Raw genomic sequence first — 24,948 nt, forward strand, 5'->3', positions numbered from 1 at the left:
TGGTCAGATTTGCCGAAAGGAGGGCGGGGGAGGGCCTTATAACCATCCCGGAAGTTCGAATAGCAATGGTTGAGGATTTTAGCAGCCCGAGTACAACAATCGATATGTTGATAGAACTACGGCAGCCTAGTCCTCAAATTTGCTTTGTTAAAATCCCCGGCTACAATAAATGCAGCCTCAGGATATGTGGTTTCAAGTTTGCATAAGGTCCAGTGAAGTTCTTTGAGGGCCGTCGTGGTATCGGCTTGAGGGGGGATATACACGGCCCATGTTGACTCAATCTTCCCACAGTTGTGTCAAGTTGGCTGGATGTCCTGTGGGTGGTTGACCATTCTTGATACACAAGGGAAGCTGTTGAGTGTGAAAAACCCAGCAGCATTGCAATTCTCGACACACTCAAACCGGTGCTCCTGGCACCTACTACCATAACCCGTTCAAAGGCACTTAAATATTTTGTCTTGCCCATTCACCCTCAATGGCACACACACACAATCCATGTCTCAAGACTTAAAAATCCTTCTTTAACCTGTCTCCTCCCCTTCATCTACACTGATTGATGTGGATTTAACAAGTGACATCAATAAGGGATCATAGCTTTCACCTGGATACACCTGGTCACTCGATGTCATGGAAAGAGCAGTTGTTCATAATGTTTTGAACACTATAATCAGCATGACATTCATGCAAGCATTATAATACATTTACAACCCAAAAGTAAATGTGAAATGAACTCATAACTTATGACATAAGCAACATATTTAGACTAAGCTCCATCTGGGCTTGATAGATAACTGCAGGCTAACTACGCGGAGCATTGTATCATGCGAGACGAAATGCACCCTGGGAATTGTAGTATGCTGTAGACGAGGGCAGTACAGAAGCTTCAAAATGACAAAAACGAGGAATCGTGCAGCATGACTAACAAAAACAATAAAACAAAATGTGTATTAAATCTTTCAGTAGTGCATCATACTGTATACTAACAGCATCATACTGTATACCAACAGCATCATACTGTATACCAACAGCATCATACTGTATACCAACAGCATCATACTGTATACTAACAGCATCATACTGTATACTAACAGCATCATACTGTATACTAACAGCATCATACTGTATACTAACAGCATCATACTGTATACTAACAGCATATACTGTATACTAACAGCATAATAATTGGTTATAAAGATGTTTTAAAAGAAAAAGGTGAAATAACACTGAAGGTGTTATCTGTCTATTTCCCCTGTGGCAACTAGATAAATATAAAACCCATTTTTAAAGAAGCAACACAACCAACTCCGACATCCCCTGGGTTCGTACAGACAGTGGCAAGTCAAATTGAAGGACTTTCAAGTACTTTTTCAAGCACTAATATTTATTTAAGCGCCATCAATTTGTAATAGTTCCTATTATGCAGTTGCTTCTAGTCACCACCAGGTGGCAGTATATCGCCACCAGATGGCAGTATATCGCCACCAGATGGCAGTATATCCTATTGATCACTACCTGACAAGTTCCTCAATAACACGTGTTTCTCTAGTTGTTTAATACCCACGAGTGGTAAGTCAGGACTGATGTTGACTGACTTCCTTACATGAACTGTAACTCAGTAAAATCTTTGAAATTGTTGCATGTTGCGTTTATATTGTGTTCAGTGTACATAATATTAAATTGTCTTTATACTGTATTTCACTAAAATGTTTGGTCCCAACAAAGGCCCCTAGTTGACTCTAAAATGTTATATTCTATGCCCATTTGAAGAGAAACAAGTTATTAATGTGTTTGATAAGAATAAACACTCTCCCTATACAATGTTTTGCTTGCTTCAATGCTTCCTCTATCTCCTTTGCCTCCTTCATTGCAGCCTGACTCACCACTGTCTCTCACTACTCTCTATAAAGAAAATGTATTTTGTTATTAGAACTTAGTATCCCATCTTGATTATAGCTAGCTTCATTTCAGTCAACTGTTCCTGCTGAGGTCACGCTCCGTTCAACGTTAGCTTCTAACTTCATCCTTTTAGCCAGCTAGTTATAGCTAGCTACCTGGCTAATTAATAGCCAGAGCCCTTGAGCTACCTAGCTAGCTAGTTATAGCTAGCTACCTGGCTAATTAATAGCCAGAGCCCTTGAGCTACCTAGCTAGCTAGTTATAGCTAGCTACCTGGCTAATTAATAGCCAGAGCCCTTGAGCTACCTAGCTAGCTAGTTAGTTATAGCTAGCTACCTGGCCAATTAATAGCCAGAGCCCTTGAGCTACCTAGCTAGCTAGTTATAGCTAGCTACCTGGCTAATTAATAGCCAGAGCCCTTGAGTTACCTAGCTAGCTAGTTATAGCTAGCTACCTGGCTAATTAATAGCCAGAGCCCTTGAGTTACCTAGCTAGCTAGTTATAGCTAGCTACCTGGCTAATTAATAGCCAGAGCCCTTGAGTTACCTAGCTAGCTAGTTATAGCTAGCTACCTGGCTAATTAATAGCCAGAGCCCTTGAGTTACCTAGCTAGCTAGTTATAGCTAGCTACCTGGCTAATTAATAGCCAGAGCCCTTGAGTTACCTAGCTAGCTAGTTATAGCTAGCTACCTGGCTAATTAATAGCCAGAGCCCTTGAGTTACCTATCTAGCTAGTTATAGCTAGCTACCTGGCTAATTAATAGCCAGAGCCCTTGAGCTACCTAGCTAGCTAGTTATAGCTAGCTACCTGGCTAATTAATAGCCAGAGCCCTTGAGTTACCTAGCTAGCTAGTTATAGCTAGCTACCTGGCTAATTAATAGCCAGAGCCCTTGAGCTACCTAGCTAGCTAGTTATAGCTAGCTACCTGGCTAATTAATAGCCAGAGCCCTTGAGTTACCTAGCTAGCTAGTTATAGCTAGCTACCTGGCTAATTAATAGCCAGAGCCCTTGAGTTACCTAGCTAGCTAGACATCTGACTGAAATATCACCGACTGTTTCCCATTTGCACACTCCTCCTCCGAGAGTCGGTTGGGGGGGTTTGTCTGCGGATGTAGTCGAGGGATGTTAAAATAATTTCCACAGTCAGCGGCGTCTCTCTGCTATTTGCCACTGTAGGTCTGGGCTGAGGTAGATCGTTTCCCCACTCAGCCTGTCGTGGGCAGAGTTTCCCGTGTTGAATGAATACGCTGTTAACGCGGCAAATCCGGGGGAACAGGCGAACATAACGAGCATACATGAATCATTCATGATTCCACTCGTTCGCAGAGGTAAGGCACGATTAGAACTCAGATCAAGAAGCCTTTTGAGCGTTGATCAACGCTGGGAAAGCAAGTGGGTTAGGGTTAGGTTAGGGTTAGGGTTGGGGTTGGGGTTGGGGTTGGGGTTGGGGTTAGGGTAAATGATCATTAACTAAATAGAAAAGGTGAGTAACTGGCGTTTAAGTACGTTTACCCTCCAACTACATCCATGGTTGGGTCTGGCAAATTCATAAACATCAATATCCTGCCAGGAAGGGTTGAATCTACATTTGCCCAACATTTTAGCCATCGATGTGACATTTGGTGGCGCCTTATCATTCAGTTCTATACCTGCCTGGCAGTGTGGGTGGAGAGCGAACTCGCCGTGTGGGTGGAGAGCGAACTCGCCGTGTGGGTGGAGAGCGAACTCGCGTGTGGGTGGAGAGCGAACTCGCGTGTGGGTGGAGAGCCAACTCGCCGTGTGGGTGGAGAGCCAACTCGCCGTGTGGGTGGAGAGCGAACTCGCCGTGTGGGTGGAGAGCGAACTCGCCGTGTGGGTGGAGAGCGAACTCGCCGTGTGGGTAGAGAGCGAACTCGCTGCCAACCAGAGCACGAAACAAGTGAGCAACTAAAACTCGGTAGTCTGCCTGGAAATTAATTCGCAAGACCAATAATACATTTTTCTAAGATTTTTCATATTAACATATTTTATCATTTTCTGTTCTCCTCTCATTTTAATTCAAGTACTTTTTATGTACCAACTTGAGTAAATGTCTGATTTTCAAGGTATTCCTGTTCTTGAATTTCAGAACCCTGAATCCCAGCAGTGCATTGTCTATCTCCTTGTTCAGGGTGACCCCTGACCCTACCGTAGACCAACACTCACCCAGGATGACCCTACCGTAGACCAACACTCACCCAGGATGACCCTACCGTAGACCAACACTCACCCAGGATGAAGTTGTACTGTTCAGGGTGACCCCTGACCCTACCGTAGACCAACACTCACCCAGGATGAAGTTGTACTGTGCCAGCTGTGCGTTGCGTATCTTCTTGTTCAAGGTGCAGCTGGCATCACAGTCTACGTCTGTCATCAGACCTCCACGGTGGAAATCATCACGGATCTTCTGAGCGTAGTCATCCAGGGTGGGTCCTACTGGTACCACCATCACCTGACGGGGAGACAGCCACAGCGGCCTGCGGAGAGGAGGGTAGAGACGTGTTATTACCATGTTTTTAACTGTTAAACTCTTAGCGGATGTTTTGGACCCGGTACCAGCTCCGACATTCTTTTATTTTTTTAAATGACATATCATTTGAAAGCTACAGCCCTTGTCGTTTTGGAAATCAAACTCAAATCTTACTGATGGCAATGTCGTAAGAATGTAATTTTTCAGCTTTCTCCTTGTACAGTAGGTATATAATTCCTGTATAATTCCGCGTATAGCAGAACTCGGTTAGGCGAAACGAATGTCCGTGCTCGCATACTCCCTGAAGACAACTTGAAAAACAAAAAAAAGTGACAATATTACTCCGTTTGTCCCTCATGAGCCACCATAGCAACATACCCAGTAACACTTCTTCAGAATAGGTCGAATTAATCGAAGATAAATCAAGTAATCTGTAATACATTTTGACGTTCTTGCAGAGGTCTTAGTCACTTCATTGAAGAATCCCATCTGTAGTTCCCAATAGGAGTAGTACTGTTGACCAATCACCGGCAAAGGGGCGTCGACTTCAGGTACCGAACTTTGACTTGCCTTAAGAAAATGTTTGTGCACGAACAGCCGAAAATAAAAACCTGCCGAAGACCAAAACTAACAAAAACGTCACAAAATGGTCATTATGTGTGTATGAACTGTTTCGACTGGGACAAAAAGTATTCCTGTAAGACGAAAAATGACGTTGCACTTTTAAAATGGCTGTGTCCCCACGGGAACATGTTTAAAATGGCTGTGTCCCCATGGGAACATGTTTAAAATGGCTGTGTCCCCATGGGAACATGTTTAAAATGGCTGTGTCCCCATGGGAACATGTTTAAAATGGCTGTGTCCCCATGGGAACATGTTTAAAATGGCTGTGTCCCCATGGGAACATGTTTAAAATGGCTGTGTCCCCATGGGAACATGTTTAAAATGGCTGTGTCCCAATGGGAACATGTTTAAAATGGCTGTGTCCCCATGGGAACATGTTTAAAATGGCTGTGTCCCCATGGGAACATGTTTAAAATGGCTGTGTCCCCATGGGAACATGTTTAAAATGGCTGTGTCCCCATGGGAACATGTTTAAAATGGCTGTGTCCCCATGGGAACATGTTTAAAATGGCTGTGTCCCCATGAGAACATGTTTAAAATGGCTGTGTCCCCATGGGAACATGTTTAAAATGGCTGTCTCCCCATGGGAACATGTTTAGAGTGGCACCATCAGGTAAAAGATCTGACCTCTTTTTACTTTGAAAAAATCAGATATTAGTAGTGTCAGTATTAGTATTGATAGCTACAGCAGATCAGATATTAGTAGTGTCAGTATTAGTATTGATATCTACAGCAGATCAGCTTTTAGTAGTGTCAGTATTAGTATTGATATCTACAGCAGATCAGCTATTAGTAGTGTCAGTATTAGTATTGATATCTACAGCAGATCAGCTATTAGTAGTGTCAGTGTTAGTATTGATATCTACAGCAGATCAGCTATTAGTAGTATTAGTATTAGTACTGATATCTACAGCAGATCAGCTATTAGTAGTGTCAGTATTAGTATTGATAGCTACAGCAGATCAGATATTAGTAGTGTCAGTATTAGTATTGATAGCTACAGCAGATCAGATATTAGTAGTGTCAGTGTTAGTATTGATAGCTACAGCAGATCAGATATTAGTACTGTCAGTATTAGTATTGATAGCTACAGCAGATCAGATATTAGTACTGTCAGTATTAGTATTGATAGCTACAGCAGATCAGCTATTAGTAGTGTCAGTATTAGTATTGATAGCTACAGCAGATCAGATATTAGTAGTATTAGTATTAGTATTGATAGCTACAGAAGATCAGATATTAGTAGTATTAGTATTAGTATTGCACCTCACCATTTCCCTCCGTAGTTCTCAGTGAGGATAGCTATCATCCTCTCTACTGATCCCAGGATGGCTCTGTGGATGATGACTGGCCTCTGCTTATCCTCCCCATCATGGCTACACACACAGAGAGAGAGGGAGAATACAGGTTTCCATCACACACACAGAGAGGGAGAATACAGGTTTCCATCACACACAGAGAGAGGGAGAATACAGGTTTCCATCACACACAGAGAGAGGGAGAATACAGGTTTCCATCACACACAGAGAGAGAGGGAGAATACAGGTTTCCATCACACACAGAGAGGGAGAATACAGGTTTCCATCACACACACAGAGAGGGAGAATACAGGTTTCCATCACACACACAGAGAGGGAGAATACAGGTTTCCATCACACACAGAGAGGGAGAATACAGGTTTCCATCACACACAGAGAGAGGGAGAATACAGGTTTCCATCACACACACAGAGAGAGAGGGAGAATACAGGTTTCCATCACACACAGAGAGAGGGAGAATACAGGTTTCCATCACACACAGAGAGGGAGAATGCAGGTTTCCATCACACACAGAGAGAGAGAATACAGGTTTCCATCACACACACAGAGAGAGGGAGAATACAGGTTTCCATCACACACAGAGAGAGAGAGGGAGAATACAGGTTTCCATCACACACAGAGAGAGGGGGAATACAGGTTTCCATCACACACAGAGAGAGAGAATACAGGTTTCCATCACACACAGAGAGAGGGAGAATACAGGTTTCCATCACACACAGAGAGAGAGGGAGAATACAGGTTTCCATCACACAGAGAGAGAGGGAGAATACAGGTTTCCATCACACACACAGAGAGAGAGGGAGAATACAGGTTTCCATCACACACACAGAGAGAGAGAGAATACAGGTTTCTATCACACACAGAGAGAGAGGGAGAATACAGGTTTCCATCACACACAGAGAGGGAGGGAGAATACAGGATTCCATCACACACAGAGAGGGAGAATACAGGTTTCCATCACACACAGAGAGAGAGAGAATACAGGTTTCCATCACACACAGAGAGGGAGAATACAGGTTTCCATCACACACAGAGAGAGAGGGAGAATACAGGTTTCCATCACACACAGAGAGGGAGGGAGAATACAGGTTTCCATCACACACAGAGAGGGAGAATACAGGTTTCCATCACACACAGAGAGAGAGAGAGGGAGAATACAGGTTTCCATCACACACAGAGAGAGAGGGAGAATACAGGTTTCCATCACACACAGAGAGAGAGGGAGAATACAGGTTTCCATCACACACAGAGAGGGAGGGAGAATACAGGTTTCCATCACACACAGAGAGAGAGGGAGAATACAGGTTTCCATCACACACAGAGAGGGAGAATACAGGTTTCCATCACACACAGAGAGGGAGAATACAGGTTTCCATCACACACAGAGAGAGAGGGAGAATACAGGTTTCCATCACACACAGAGAGGGAGGGAGAATACAGGTTTCCATCACACACAGAGAGGGAGAATACAGGTTTCCATCACACACAGAGAGGGAGGGAGAATACAGGTTTCCATCACACACAGAGAGAGAGGGAGAATACAGGTTTCCATCACACACAGAGTGGGAGGGAGAATACAGGTTTCCATCACACACAGAGAGAGAGGGAGAATACAGGTTTCCATCACACACAGAGAGAGAGGGAGAATACAGGTTTCCATCACACACAGAGAGGGAGGGAGAATACAGGTTTCCATCACACACAGAGAGGGAGGGAGAATACAGGTTTCCATCACACACAGAGAGGGAGGGAGAATACAGGTTTCCATCACACACAGAGAGGGAGGGAGAATACAGGTTTCCATCACACACAGAGAGGGAGGGAGAATACAGGTTTCCATCACACACAGAGAGGGAGGGAGAATACAGGTTTCCATCACACACAGAGAGAGAGGGAGAATACAGGTTTCCATCACACACACAGAGAGGGAGAATACAGGTTTCCATCACACACACAGAGAGAGGGAGAATACAAGTTTCCATCACACAGAGAGGGAGGGAGAATACAGGTTTCCATCACACACAGAGAGGGAGGGAGAATACAGGTTTCCAACACACACAGAGAGAGGGAGAATACAGGTTTCCATCACACACACAGAGAGAGAGGGAGAATACAGGTTTCCATCACACACAGAGAGAGAGAGAGAATACAGGTTTCCATCACACACAGAGAGAGAGAGAGAATACAGGTTTCCATCACACACAGAGAGAGAGGGAGAATACAGGTTTCCATCACACACACAGAGGGATAATACAGGTTTCCATCACACACAGAGAGAGAGAGAGAGAATACAGGTTTCCATCACACACAGAGAGAGGGAGAATACAGGTTTCCATCACACAGAGAGGGAGGGAGAATACAGGTTTCCATCACACACACAGAGAGAGAGGGAGAATACAGGTTTCCATCACACACAGAGAGAGAGAGAGAATACAGGTTTCCATCACACACAGAGAGAGAGGGAGAATACAGGTTTCCATCAAACACAGAGAGAGGGAGAATACAGGTTTCCATCACACACAGAGAGAGAGGGAGAATACAGGTTTCCATCACACACACAGAGAGGGAGAATACAGGTTTCCATTACACAGAGAGGGAGGGAGAATACAGGTTTCCATCACACACACAGAGAGGGAGAATACAGGTTTCCAACACACACAGAGAGAGAGGGAGAATACAGGTTTCCATCACACACAGAGAGGGAGAATACAGGTTTCCATCACACACACAGAGAGAGAGAGGGAGAATACAGGTTTCCATCACACAGAGAGGGAGAATACAGGTTTCCATCACACACACAGAGAGAGAGGGAGAATACAGGTTTCCATCACACAGAGAGGGAGAATACAGGTTTCCATCACACACAGAGAGGGAGAATACATGTTTCCATCACACACACAGAGAGAGAGAGGGAGAATACAGGTTTCCATCACACACAGAGAGAGGGAGAATACAGGTTTCCATCACACAGAGAGGGAGAATACAGGTTTCCATCACACACAGAGAGGGCGAATACAGGTTTCCATCACACACAGAGAGGGAGAATACAGGTTTCCATCACACAGAGAGAGAGAGGGAGAATACAGGTTTCCATCACACAGAGAGAGAGAGGGAGAATACAGGTTTCCATCACACACAGAGAGAGGGAGAATACAGGTTTCCATCACACACACAGAGAGAGAGGGAGAATACAGGTTTCCATCACACACAGAGAGGGAGAATACAGGTTTCCATCACACACAGAGAGAGAGGGAGAATACAGGTTTCCATCACACACAGAGAGAGAGGGAGAATACAGGTTTCCATCACACAGAGAGAGAGAGAGGGAGAATACAGGTTTCCATCACACACAGAGAGAGAGGGAGAATACAGGTTTCCATCACACACACAGAGAGAGGGAGAATACAGGTTTCCATCACACACAGAGAGAGGGAGAATACAGGTTTCCATCACACACAGAGAGGGAGAATACAGGTTTCCATCACACACACAGAGAGGGAGAATACAGGTTTCCATCACACACACAGAGAGGTAGAATACAGGTTTCCATCACACACACAGAGAGGGAGAATACAGGTTTCCATCACACACACAGAGAGGGAGAATACAGGTTTCCATCACACACACAGAGAGGGAGAATACAGGTTTCCATCACACACAGAGAGAGAGGGAGAATACAGGTTTCCATCACACACAGAGAGGGAGAATACAGGTTTCCATCACACACACAGAGAGAGAGGGAGAGGGAGAATACAGGTTTCCATCACACACACAGAGAGAGGGAGAATACAGGTTTCCATCACACACAGAGAGGGAGAATACAGGTTTCCAACACACACAGAGAGGGAGAATACAGGTTTCCATCACACAGAGAGGGAGGGAGAATACAGGTTTCCAACACACACACACAGAGAGAGAGGGAGAATACAGGTTTCCATCACACACAGAGAGAGGGAGAATACAGGTTTCCATCACACAGAGAGAGGGAGAATACAGGTTTCCATCACACAGAGAGAGGGAGAATACAGGTTTCCATCACACACACAGAGAGAGGGAGAATACAGGTTTCCATCACACACACAGAGAGAGGGAGAATACAGGTTTCCATCACACACAGAGAGAGGGAGAATACAGGTTTCCATCACACACAGAGAGAGAGGGAGAATACAGGTTTCCATCACACACAGAGAGGGAGAATACAGGTTTCCATCACACACAGAGAGGGAGAATACAGGTTTCCATCACACACAGAGGGAGAATACAGGTTTCCATCACACACAGAGAGGGAGAATACAGGTTTCCATCACACACAGAGAGAGAGAATACAGGTTTCCATCACACACACAGAGAGAGAGGGAGAATACAGGTTTCCATCACACACACAGAGAGAGAGGGAGAATACAGGTTTCCATCACACACAGAGAGAGGGAGAATACAGGTTTCCATCACACACAGAGAGAGGGAGAATACAGGTTTCCATCACACACACAGAGAGAGAGGGAGAATACAGGTTTCCATCACACACAGAGAGAGAGTGAGAATACAGGTTTCCATCACACACAGAGAGAGGGAGAATACAGGTTTCCATCACACACAGAGAGAGAGGGAGAATACAGGTTTCCATCACACAGAGAGGGAGGGAGAATACAGGTTTCCATCACACACAGAGAGAGAGAATACAGGTTTCCATCACACACACAGAGAGAGAGGGAGAATACAGGTTTCCATCACACACAGAGAGAGGGAGAATACAGGTTTCCATCACACACACAGAGAGAGAGGGAGAATACAGGTTTCCATCACACAGAGAGGGAGGGAGAATACAGGTTTCCATCACACACACAGAGAGAGAGAGAGAATACAGGTTTCCATCACACACAGAGAGAGAGAGAGAATACAGGTTTCCATCACACACAGAGAGAGAGGGAGAATACAGGTTTCCATCACACACACAGAGAGAGGGAGAATACAGGTTTCCATCACACACAGAGAGAGAGGGAATACAGGTTTCCATCACACACAGAGAGAGAGGGAGAATACAGGTTTCCATCACACACACAGAGAGGGAGAATACAGGTTTCCATTACACAGAGAGGGAGGGAGAATATAGGTTTCCATCACACACACAGAGAGGGAGAATACAGGTTTCCAACACACACAGAGAGAGAGGGAGAATACAGGTTTCCATTACAGAGAGAGAGGGAGAATACAGGTTTCCATCACACACAGAGAGGGAGAATACAGGTTTCCATCACACACACAGAGAGAGAGAGGGAGAATACAGGTTTCCATCACACAGAGAGGGAGAATACAGGTTTCCATCACACACACAGAGAGAGAGGGAGAATACAGGTTTCCATCACACAGAGAGGGAGAATACAGGTTTCCATCACACACAGAGAGGGAGAATACATGTTTCCATCACACACACAGAGAGAGAGAGGGAGAATACAGGTTTCCATCACACACAGAGAGAGGGAGAATACAGGTTTCCATCACACAGAGAGGGAGAATACAGGTTTCCATCACACACAGAGAGGGAGAATACAGGTTTCCATCACACACACAGAGAGAGGGAGAATACAGGTTTCCATCACACACACAGAGAGAGAGGGAGAATACAGGTTTCCATCACACACAGAGAGGGAGAATACAGGTTTCCATCACACACAGAGAGAGAGGGAGAATACAGGTTTCCATCACACACAGAGAGAGAGGGAGAATACAGGTTTCCATCACACAGAGAGAGAGAGAGGGAGAATACAGGTTTCCATCACACACAGAGAGAGAGGGAGAATACAGGTTTCCATCACACACACAGAGAGAGGGAGAATACAGGTTTCCATCACACACAGAGAGGGAGAATACAGGTTTCCATCACACACACAGAGAGGGAGAATACAGGTTTCCATCACACACACAGAGAGGTAGAATACAGGTTTCCATCACACACACAGAGAGGGAGAATACAGGTTTCCATCACACACACAGAGAGGGAGAATACAGGTTTCCATCACACACACAGAGAGGGAGAATACAGGTTTCCATCACACACAGAGAGAGAGGGAGAATACAGGTTTCCATCACACACAGAGAGGGAGAATACAGGTTTCCATCACACACACAGAGAGAGAGGGAGAGGGAGAATACAGGTTTCCATCACACAAACAGAGAGAGGGAGAATACAGGTTTCCATCACACACAGAGAGGGAGAATACAGGTTTCCAACACACACAGAGAGGGAGAATACAGGTTTCCATCACACAGAGAGGGAGGGAGAATACAGGTTTCCAACACACACACACAGAGAGAGAGGGAGAATACAGGTTTCCATCACACACAGAGAGAGGGAGAATACAGGTTTCCATCACACAGAGAGAGGGAGAATACAGGTTTCCATCACACAGAGAGAGGGAGAATACAGGTTTCCATCACACACAGAGAGAGAGGGAGAATACAGGTTTCCATCACACACAGAGAGAGGGAGAATACAGGTTTCCATCACACACAGAGAGAGAGGGAGAATACAGGTTTCCATCACACACAGAGAGGGAGAATACAGGTTTCCATCACACACAGAGAGGGAGAATACAGGTTTCCATCACACACAGAGGGAGAGGGAGAATACAGGTTTCCATCACACAGAGAGGGAGGGAGAATACAGGTTTCCATCACACACAGAGAGAGAGAATACAGGTTTCCATCACACACACAGAGAGAGAGGGAGAATACAGGTTTCCATCACACACAGAGAGAGGGAGAATACAGGTTTCCATCACACACACAGAGAGAGAGTGAGAATACAGGTTTCCATCACACACAGAGAGAGAGTGAGAATACAGGTTTCCATCACACACAGAGAGAGGGAGAATACAGGTTTCCATCACACACAGAGAGAGAGGGAGAATACAGGTTTCCATCACACAGAGAGGGAGGGAGAATACAGGTTTCCATCACACACAGAGAGAGAGGGAGAATACAGGTTTCCATCACACACACAGAGAGAGAGGGAGAATACAGGTTTCCATCACACACAGAGAGAGAGGGAGAATACAGGTTTCCATCACACACAGAGAGAGAGGGAGAATACAGGTTTCCATCACACACAGAGAGAGAGGGAGAATACAGGTTTCCATCACACACAGAGAGAGAGGGAGAATACAGGTTTCCATCACACACAGAGAGGGAGAATACAGGTTTCCATCACACACAGAGAGAGAGGGAGAATACAGGTTTCCATCACACACAGAGAGGGAGAATACAGGTTTCCATCACACACAGAGAGAGAGGGAGAATACAGGTTTCCAACACACACAGAGAGGGAGAATACAGGTTTCCATCACACAGAGAGGGAGGGAGAATACAGGTTTCCAACACACACACACAGAGAGAGAGGGAGAATACAGGTTTCCATCACACACAGAGAGAGGGAGAATACAGGTTTCCATCACACAGAGAGAGGGAGAATACAGGTTTCCATCACACAGAGAGAGGGAGAATACAGGTTTCCATCACACACACAGAGAGAGGGAGAATACAGGTTTCCATCACACACACAGAGAGAGGGAGAATACAGGTTTCCATCACACACAGAGAGAGGGAGAATACAGGTTTCCATCACACACAGAGAGAGAGGGAGAATACAGGTTTCCATCACACACAGAGAGGGAGAATACAGGTTTCCATCACACACAGAGAGGGAGAATACAGGTTTCCATCACACACAGAGGGAGAATACAGGTTTCCATCACACACAGAGAGGGAGAATACAGGTTTCCATCACACACAGAGAGAGAGAATACAGGTTTCCATCACACACACAGAGAGAGAGGGAGAATACAGGTTTCCATCACACACAGAGAGAGGGAGAATACAGGTTTCCATCACACACAGAGAGAGGGAGAATACAGGTTTCCATCACACACACAGAGAGAGAGGGAGAATACAGGTTTCCATCACACACAGAGAGAGAGTGAGAATACAGGTTTCCATCACACACAGAGAGAGGGAGAATACAGGTTTCCATCACACACAGAGAGAGAGGGAGAATACAGGTTTCCATCACACAGAGAGGGAGGGAGAATACAGGTTTCCATCACACACAGAGAGAGAGAATACAGGTTTCCATCACACACACAGAGAGAGAGGGAGAATACAGGTTTCCATCACACACAGAGAGAGGGAGAATACAGGTTTCCATCACACACACAGAGAGAGAGGGAGAATACAGGTTTCCATCACACAGAGAGGGAGGGAGAATACAGGTTTCCATCACACACACAGAGAGAGAGAGAGAATACAGGTTTCCATCACACACAGAGAGAGAGAGAGAATACAGGTTTCCATCACACACAGAGAGAGAGGGAGAATACAGGTTTCCATCACACACACAGAGAGAGGGAGAATACAGGTTTCCATCACACACAGAGAGAGAGGGAATACAGGTTTCCATCACACACAGAGAGAGAGGGAGAATACAGGTTTCCATCACACACACAGAGAGGGAGAATACAGGTTTCCATTACACAGAGAGGGAGGGAGAATATAGGTTTCCATCACACACACAGAGAGGGAGAATACAGGTTTCCAACACACACAGAGAGAGAGGGAGAATACAGGTTTCCATTACAGAGAGAGAGGGAGAATACAGGTTTCCATCACACACAGAGAGGGAGAATACAGGTTTCCATCACACACACAGAGAGAGAGAGGGAGAATACAGGTTTCCATCACACAGAGAGGGAGAATACAGGTTTCCATCACACACACAGAGAGAGAGGGAGAATACAGGTTTCCATCACACAGAGAGGGAGAATACAGGTTTCCATCACACACAGAGAGGGAGAATACATGTTTCCATCACACACACAGAGAGAGAGAGGGAGAATACAGGTTTCCATCACACACAGAGAGAGGGAGAATACAGGTTTCCATCACACAGAGAGGGAGAATACAGGTTTCCATCACACACAGAGAGGGAGAATACAGGTTTCCATCACACACACAGAGAGAGGGAGAATACAGGTTTCCATCACACACACAGAGAGAGAGGGAGAATACAGGTTTCCATCACACACAGAGAGGGAGAATACAGGTTTCCATCACACACAGAGAGAGAGGGAGAATACAGGTTTCCATCACACACAGAGAGAGAGGGAGAATACAGGTTTCCATCACACAGAGAGAGAGAGAGGGAGAATACAGGTTTCCATCACACACAGAGAGAGAGGGAGAATACAGGTTTCCATCACACACACAGAGAGAGGGAGAATACAGGTTTCCATCACACACAGAGAGGGAGAATACAGGTTTCCATCACACACACAGAGAGGGAGAATACAGGTTTCCATCACACACACAGAGAGGTAGAATACAGGTTTCCATCACACACACAGAGAGGGAGAATACAGGTTTCCATCACACACACAGAGAGGGAGAATACAGGTTTCCATCACACACACAGAGAGGGAGAATACAGGTTTCCATCACACACAGAGAGAGAGGGAGAATACAGGTTTCCATCACACACAGAGAGGGAGAATACAGGTTTCCATCACACACACAGAGAGAGAGGGAGAGGGAGAATACAGGTTTCCATCACACAAACAGAGAGAGGGAGAATACAGGTTTCCATCACACACAGAGAGGGAGAATACAGGTTTCCAACACACACAGAGAGGGAGAATACAGGTTTCCATCACACAGAGAGGGAGGGAGAATACAGGTTTCCAACACACACACACAGAGAGAGAGGGAGAATACAGGTTTCCATCACACACAGAGAGAGGGAGAATACAGGTTTCCATCACACAGAGAGAGGGAGAATACAGGTTTCCATCACACAGAGAGAGGGAGAATACAGGTTTCCATCACACACAGAGAGAGAGGGAGAATACAGGTTTCCATCACACACAGAGAGAGGGAGAATACAGGTTTCCATCACACACAGAGAGAGAGGGAGAATACAGGTTTCCATCACACACAGAGAGGGAGAATACAGGTTTCCATCACACACAGAGAGGGAGAATACAGGTTTCCATCACACACAGAGGGAGAGGGAGAATACAGGTTTCCATCACACAGAGAGGGAGGGAGAATACAGGTTTCCATCACACACAGAGAGAGAGAATACAGGTTTCCATCACACACACAGAGAGAGAGGGAGAATACAGGTTTCCATCACACACAGAGAGAGGGAGAATACAGGTTTCCATCACACACACAGAGAGAGAGTGAGAATACAGGTTTCCATCACACACAGAGAGAGAGTGAGAATACAGGTTTCCATCACACACAGAGAGAGGGAGAATACAGGTTTCCATCACACACAGAGAGAGAGGGAGAATACAGGTTTCCATCACACAGAGAGGGAGGGAGAATACAGGTTTCCATCACACACAGAGAGAGAGGGAGAATACAGGTTTCCATCACACACACAGAGAGAGAGGGAGAATACAGGTTTCCATCACACACAGAGAGAGAGGGAGAATACAGGTTTCCATCACACACAGAGAGAGAGGGAGAATACAGGTTTCCATCACACACAGAGAGGGAGAATACAGGTTTCCATCACACACAGAGAGAGAGGGAGAATACAGGTTTCCATCACACACAGAGAGGGAGAATACAGGTTTCCATCACACACAGAGAGAGAGGGAGAATACAGGTTTCCATCACACACAGAGAGGGAGAATACAGGTTTCCAACACACACAGAGAGAGAGGGAGAATACAGGTTTCCATCACACACAGAGAGGGAGAATACAGGTTTCCATCACACAGAGAGGGAGGGAGAATACAGGTTTCCATCACACACACAGAGAGAGAGGGAGAATACAGGTTTCCATCACACACAGAGAGGGAGAATACAGGTTTCCATCACACACACAGAGAGAGGGAGAATACAGGTTTCCATCACACACAGAGAGGGAGGGAGAATACAGGTTTCCATCACACACACAGAGGGAGAATACAGGTTTCCATCACACACAGAGAGAGAGGGAGAATACAGGTTTCCATCACACAGAGAGAGAGGGAGAATACAGGTTTCCATCACACACAGAGAGAGAGGGAGAATACAGGTTTCCATCACACACAGAGAGAGAGGGAGAATACAGGTTTCCATCACACACAGAGAGAGAGGGAGAATACAGGTTTCCATCACACACACAGAGAGAGAGGGAGAATACAGGTTTCCATCACACACAGAGAGAGAGGGAGAATACAGGTTTCCATCACACACACAGAGAGAGAGGGAGAATACAGGTTTCCATCACACACAGAGAGAGAGGGAGAATACAGGTTTCCATCACACACAGAGAGGGAGAATACAGGTTTCCATCTAACGTAAAAAGAAAGTCCTCAAAATGCTCTTTAGTTCCACCACAAAGTGCCGCTGTTCTCAGTTGACAAACCCCAACTACAGAAGAACTTCAGAAATAATATGATCAATCACGTCGCTGCTCTGTCAACAAACTCCTGTCTAGCAACCAATCGCACGCTGTGTTACAGAGACGTCAGAGGAAGTGTTACCTGACGAAGGTGAGGTTGAAGCGGATTGGTAGCTGGAAGTCCAGCTGGATAGTGGCACACTGGTGGTATCGACCAATGGCATCCTTGATCTGGATGTCGATCTACAACAGGGCATAACACACAGCATGATGTAATGTTTCCATTCCTCAATGATGAGTTAGTTTGACAGAGTTCATACAACACATGACCTTTCCATCCTTATGAAGTTCAATCAATACAACATGACAACATTGGTGCCTTACCTTTGGTCCGTAGAAGGCCCCGTCTCCAGGGTTGAGGACCCACTTCTCTCCAAACTCATTCAGACTGTTCTCCAGTTGCTGCAGCCACACAGGAGAGAACAGGGTTAAGGTTGGAGCAAGGCTGCTTCAACTTACATTTTGGTCATTTAACAGACACTCTTATCCATAACCACTTCAACTTAGGTAACACCACCACATATCTCCAGTATGTGCATAACTTTACAAACCCTTTAGTCTTTGCATTAACCCTTCATAAACAGCCCAGTACATCACTGGGGCCGACAGCCCTCCCATCCAGAACCTCTATATCAGGACAGCCCAGTACATCACTGGGGCAGACAGCCCTCCCATCCAGAACCTCTATATCAGGACAGCCCAGTACATCACTGGGGCCGACAGCCCTCCCATCCAGAACCTCTATATCAGGACAGCCCAGTACATCACTGGGGCAGACAGCCCTCCCATCCAGAACCTCTATATCAGGACAGCCCAGTACATCACTGGGGCCGACAGCCCTCCCATCCAGAACCTCTATATCAGGACAGCCCAGTACATCACTGGGGCAGACAGCCCTCCCATCCAGAACCTCTATATCAGGACAGCCCAGTACATCACTGGGGCCGAGCTCCCTGCCATCCAGAACCTCTATATCAGGACAGCCCAGTACATCACTGGGGCAGACAGCCCTGCCATCCAGGACCTCTATACCAGGACAGCCCAGTACATCACTGGGGCCGAGTGCCCTCCCATCCAGAACCTCTATATCAGGACAGCCCAGTACATCACTGGGGCCGAGCTCCCTGCCATCCAGAACCTCTATACCAGGACAGCCCAGTACATCACTGGGGCCGAGAGCCCTCCCATCCAGAACCTCTATACCAGGACAGCCCAGTACATCACTGGGGCCGAGCTCCCTGCCATCCAGAACCTCTATATCAGGACAGCCCAGTACATCACTGGGGCAGACAGCCCTGCCATCCAGGACCTCTATACCAGGACAGCCCAGTACATCACTGGGGCCGAGTGCCCTCCCATCCAGAACCTCTATATCAGGACAGCCCAGTACATCACTGGGGCCGACAGCCCTCCCATCCAGAACCTCTATATCAGGACAGCCCAGTACATCACTGGGGCCGACAGCCCTCCCATCCAGAACCTCTATACCAGGACAGCCCAGTACATCACTGGGGCCGAGCTCCCTGCCATCCAGAACCTCTATATCAGGACAGCCCAGTACATCACTGGGGCAGACAGCCCTGCCATCCAGGACCTCTATACCAGGACAGCCCAGTACATCACTGGGGCCGAGTGCCCTCCCATCCAGAACCTCTATATCAGGACAGCCCAGTACATCACTGGGGCCGACAGCCCTCCCATCCAGAACCTCTATATCAGGACAGCCCAGTACATCACTGGGGCCGACAGCCCTCCCATCCAGAACCTCTATACCAGGACAGCCCAGTACATCACTGGGGCAGACAGCCCTGCCATCCAGGACCTCTATACCAGGACAGCCCAGTACATCACTGGGGCCGAGTGCCCTCCCATCCAGAACCTCTATATCAGGACAGCCCAGTACATCACTGGGGCCGACAGCCCTCCCATCCAGAACCTCTATATCAGGACAGCCCAGTACATCACTGGGGCCGACAGCCCTCCCATCCAGAACCTCTATATCAGGACAGCCCAGTACATCACTGGGGCCGACAGCCCTCCCATCCAGAACCTCTATATCAGGCGGTGTGAAAGGAAGGTCCGGAAAATCGTTAAAGATTCCAGACACCCAAGCCATAGCCTGTTCTCTCTGCTTCCGCACTGCAAGCGGTGCCGGAGCATCAAGTCTGGCACCAACAGGCTCCTGAACAGCTTCTACCTCCAAGCAATATGACTGATAAATGGCTAACTAAATAGCTACACAGACCGAGTTGAATTGTATTATTATTTTTGCTCTGTCTCTACACACACTCACAGGGCCATACACACCAGGCACTCTGACACTCCAACACACACTCATCTTTTCACACACACATAATATGCACATACATTTATACTGACTACACACACACACACACACACACACACACAACCACACACACACACAAGCTGCTGCTACTCTGTTTATCATATATCCTGATGCCTGGTCCCCTGACCCCTATACATATCTACCTCCATCACTCCAGTATCCCTGCACATTGTTAATATGGTACTGGAACTGACCCTGTATATAGTCACCTGACCCCTATACATATCTACCTCCATCACTCCAGTATCCCTGCACATTGTTAATATGGTACAGGAACTGACCCTGTATATAGTCACCTTACCCCTATACATATCTACCTCCATCACTCCAGTATCCCTGTCCCCTTACCCCTATACATACAGTGGGGGAAAAAAGTATTTAGTCAGCCACCAATTGTGCAAGTTCTCCCACTTAAAAAGATGAGAGGCCTGTAATTTTCATCATAGATACACGTCAACTATGACAGACAAATTGAGGAGAAAAAATCCAGAAAATCACATTGTAGGATTTTTTATGAACTTATTTGCAAATTATGGTGGAAAATAAGTATTTGGACACCTACAAACAAGCAAGATTTCTGGCTCTCACAGACCTGTAACTTCTTCTTTAAGAGGCTCCTCTGTCCTCCACTCGTTACCTGTATTAATGGCACCTGTTTGAACTTGTTATCAGTATAAAAGACACCTGTCCACAACCTCAAACAGTCACACTCCAAACTCCACTATGGCCAAGACCAAAGAGCTGTCAAAGGACACTAGAAACAAAATTGTAGACCTGCACCAGGCTGGGAAGACTGAATCTGCAATAGGTAAGCAGCTTGGTTTGAAGAAATCAACTGTGGGAGCAATTATTAGGAAATGGAAGACATACAAGACCACTGATAATCTCCCTCAATCTGGGGCTCCACGCAAGATCTCACCCCGTGGGGTCAAAATGATCACAAGAATGGTGAGCAAAAATCCCAGAACCACACGGGGGGACCTAGTGAATGACCTGCAGAGAGCTGGGACCAAAGTAACAAAGCCTACCATCAGTAACACACTACGCCGCCAGGGACTCAAATCCTGCAGTGCCAGACGTGTCCCCCTGCTTAAGCCAGTACATGTCCAGGCCCGTCTGAAGTTTGCTAGAGTGCATTTGGATGATCCAGAAGAGGATTGGGAGAATGTCATATGGTCAGATGAAACCAAAATAGAACTTTTTGGTAAAAACTCAACTCGTCGTGTTTGGAGGACAAAGAATGCTGAGTTGCATCCAAAGAACACCATACCTACTGTGAAGCATGGGGGTGGAAACATCATGCTTTGGGGCTGTTTTTCTGCAAAGGGACCAGGACGACTGATCCGTGTAAAGGAAAGAATGAATGGGGCCATGTATCGTGAGATTTTGAGTGAAAACCTCCTTCCATCAGCAAGGGCATTGAAGATGAAACGTGGCTGGGTCTTTCAGCATGACAATGATCCCAAACACACCGCCCGGGCAACGAAGGAGTGGCTTCGTAAGAAGCATTTCAAGGTCCTGGAGTGGCCTAGCCAGTCTCCAGACCTCAACCCCATAGAAAATCTTTGGAGGGAGTTGAAAGTCTGTGTTGCCCAGCGACAGCCCCAAAACATCACTGCTCTAGAGGAGATCTGCATGGAGGAATGGGCCAAAATACCAGCAAGTGTGTGAAAACCTTGTGAAGACTTACAGAAAACGTTTGACCTGTGTCATTGCCAACAAAGGGTATATAACAAAGTATTGAGAAACTTTTGTTATTGACCAAATACTTATTTTCCACCATAATTTGCAAATAAATTCATTAAAAATCCTACAATGTGATTTTCTGGATTTTCTTTCTCATTTTGTCTGTCATAGTTGACGTGTACCTATGATGAAAATTACAGGCCTCTCTCATCTTTTTAAGTGGGAGAACTTGCACAATTGGAGGCTGACTAAATACTTTTTTCCCCCACTGTATCTACCTCCATCACTCCAGTATCCCTGCACATTGTTAAAATGGTATTGAACTGACCCTGTATATAGTCACCTTACCCCTATACATATCTACCTCTATCACTCCAGTATCCCTGCACATTGTTAAAATGGTATTGAACTGACCCTGTATATAGTCACCTTACCCCTATACATATCTACCTCCATCACTCCAGTATCCCTGTCACCTTACCCCTATACATATCTACCTCCATCACTCCAGTATCCCTGCACATTGTAAATAACTGACCCTGTATATAATATGCTTACTTAATTTATTGTGTTCTTATTTTTAGATTGTGTGTTTTTGTTGTACCTTGTTATTTTTAGTACTACATTGTTACTGATTGCTGCATTGTTGGGGTTAAAGCTGCAAGAATGGCATTTCACTGTTCTTGCATGTGACATTGAAACTTTTTTTTTTACTGTTATTTTCTAGTTATATATATATATATATATATATATATATATATATATATATATATATATACACACACACACACACACACACACACAGTCGGGAGAACAAGTATTTGATACACTGCCGATTTTGCAGGTTTTCCTACTTACAAAGCATGTAGAGGTCTGTAATTTTTATCATAGGTACACTTCACCTGTGAGAGACGGAATCTAAAACAAAAATCCAGAAAATCACATTGTATGATTTTTAAGTAATTAATTTGCATTTTATTGCATGACATAAGTATTTGATCACCTACCAACCAGTAAGAATTCCGGCTCTCACAGACCTGTTAGTTTTTCTTTAAGAAGCCCTCCTGTTCTCCACTCATTACCTGTATTAACTGCACCTGTTTGAACTTGTTACCTGTATAAAAGACACCTGTCCACACACTCAATCAAACAGACTCCAACCTCTCCACAATGGCCAAGACCAGAGAGCTGTGTAAGGACATCAGGGATAAAATTGTAGACCTGCACAAGGCTGGGATGGGCTACAGGACAATAGGCAAGCAGCTTGGTTTGAAGGCAACAACTGTTGGCGCAATTATTAGAAAATGGAAGAAGTTCAAGATGACGGTCAATCACCCTCGGTCTGGGGCTCCATGCAAGATCTCACCTCGTGGGGCATCAATGATCATGAGGAAGGTGAGGGATCAGCCCAGAACTACACGGCAGGACCTGGTCAATGACCTGAAGAGAGCTGGGACCACAGTCTCAAAGAAAACCATTAGTAACACACTACGCCGTCATGGATTAAAATCCTGCAGCGCACATAAGGTCCCCCTGCTCAAGCCAGCGCATGTCCAGGCCCGTCTGAAGTTTGCCAATGACCATCTGGATGATCCAGAGGAGGAATGGGAGAAGGTCATGTGGTCTGATGAGACAAAAATAGAGCTTTTTGGTCTAAAGAAGAAGTATGCGTACAACCCCAAGAACACCATGCCAAACGTGAAGCATGGAGGTGGAAACATCATTCTTTGGGGATGCTTTTCTGCAAAGGGGACAGGACGACTGCACCGTATTGAGGGGAGGATGGATGGGGTCATGTATCGCGAGATCTTGGCCAACAACCTCCTTCCCTCAGTAAGAGCATTGAAGATGGGTCGTGGCTGGGTCTTCCAGCATGACAACGACCCGAAACACACAGCCAGGGCAACTAAGGAGTGGCTCCGTAAGAAGCATCTCAAGGTCCTGGAGTGGCCTAGCCAGTCTCCAGACCTGAACCCAATAGAAAATCTTTGGAGGGAGCTGAAAGTCCGTATTGCCCAGCGACAGCCCCGAAACCTGAAGGATCTGGAGAAGGTCTGTATGGAGGAGTGGGCCAAAATCCCTGCTGCAGTGTGTGCAAACCTGGTCAAGACCTACAGGAAACGTATGATCTCTGTAATTGCAAACAAAGGTTTCTGTACCAAATATAAAGTTCTGCTTTTCTGATGTATCAAATACTTATGTAATGCAATAAAATGCAAATTAATTACTTAAAAATCATACAATGTGATTTTCTGGATTTTTGTTTTAGATTCCGTCTCTCACAGTTGAAGTGTACCTATGATAGAAATTACAGACCTCTACATGCTTTGTAAGTAGGAAAACCTGCAAAATCGGCAGTTTATCAAATACTTGTTCTCCCCACTGTGTGTGTGTGTATATATATATATATATATATATACACTTATTTTATTTACCCCTTTTTCTCCCCAATTTCGTGGTATCCAATTGGTTGTTACAGTCTTGTTCCATCGCTACAACTCCAGTACGGACACGGGAGAGGCGAAGGTCGAAAGTCGTGCGTCCTCCGAAACACAACCCAACCGAGCCGCACTGCTTCTTGACACAGTGCCCGCTTAACCCGGAAGCCTGCCACACCAATGTGCCGGAGGAAACACTGTACACCTGGCGACTGAGTCAGCGTACACTGCGCCCGGCCCGCCACAGGAATCGCTAGTGCGCGATGGGACAAGAACATCCCTGCCGGCCAAACCCTCCCCTAACCTGGACGACGCAGGGCCAATTGTGTGCCGCCCCGGGGTCTCCCGGTCGCGGCCTGGACCCGAACCAGGATCTGTAGTGGCCACTCGGGAGGCCCGTGATATTGAAACTTAATAAACCCTTTATAAAGTCTAAGTATCGTTACCTTCTCAGCCTGATCCCAGACCGCGGGTTCTCCCAGGAACTTCTCAGGCCGGGTGGACAGGTTGAGTTTGAAGGAGAAACCAAAACAGTCGTAGACCGTACGCAGGAAGTCCAGACAACCCTTAATCTCCTCCTCAATCTGTAGGGTTAGGAAAAGACAACATCACGTCAAAAACAACCCCACTACAACGTTCCTACAGCTTTAGGTGTCTTAAATGGTGAGAAAACAGAAATGGTGCTCAGGAAGAGTCTTCG

The 24,948-nt window shown here is 46.0% G+C and overlaps 1 protein-coding gene across 1 annotated transcript in view; it reads right to left on the minus strand.

Moving 5' to 3' along the window:
• LOC311141883 (threonine--tRNA ligase 1, cytoplasmic-like) overlaps positions 1-24,948 on the minus strand; it is a 102,191-nt gene that overhangs the window by 5,278 nt on the left and 71,965 nt on the right. The window contains 5 exon segments of the mRNA XM_084177379.1: positions 4,205-4,392; positions 6,281-6,385; positions 17,860-17,960; positions 18,102-18,179; positions 24,695-24,832. Of these exon segments, the coding sequence (XP_084033505.1) occupies positions 4,205-4,392; positions 6,281-6,385; positions 17,860-17,960; positions 18,102-18,179; positions 24,695-24,832 (610 nt within the window).

This window comes from Coregonus lavaretus (genome assembly GCF_964263955.1).
Source record: "Coregonus lavaretus genome assembly, chromosome: 14".
In the NCBI taxonomy this organism is placed as follows: Eukaryota; Metazoa; Chordata; class Actinopteri; order Salmoniformes; family Salmonidae; genus Coregonus; species Coregonus lavaretus.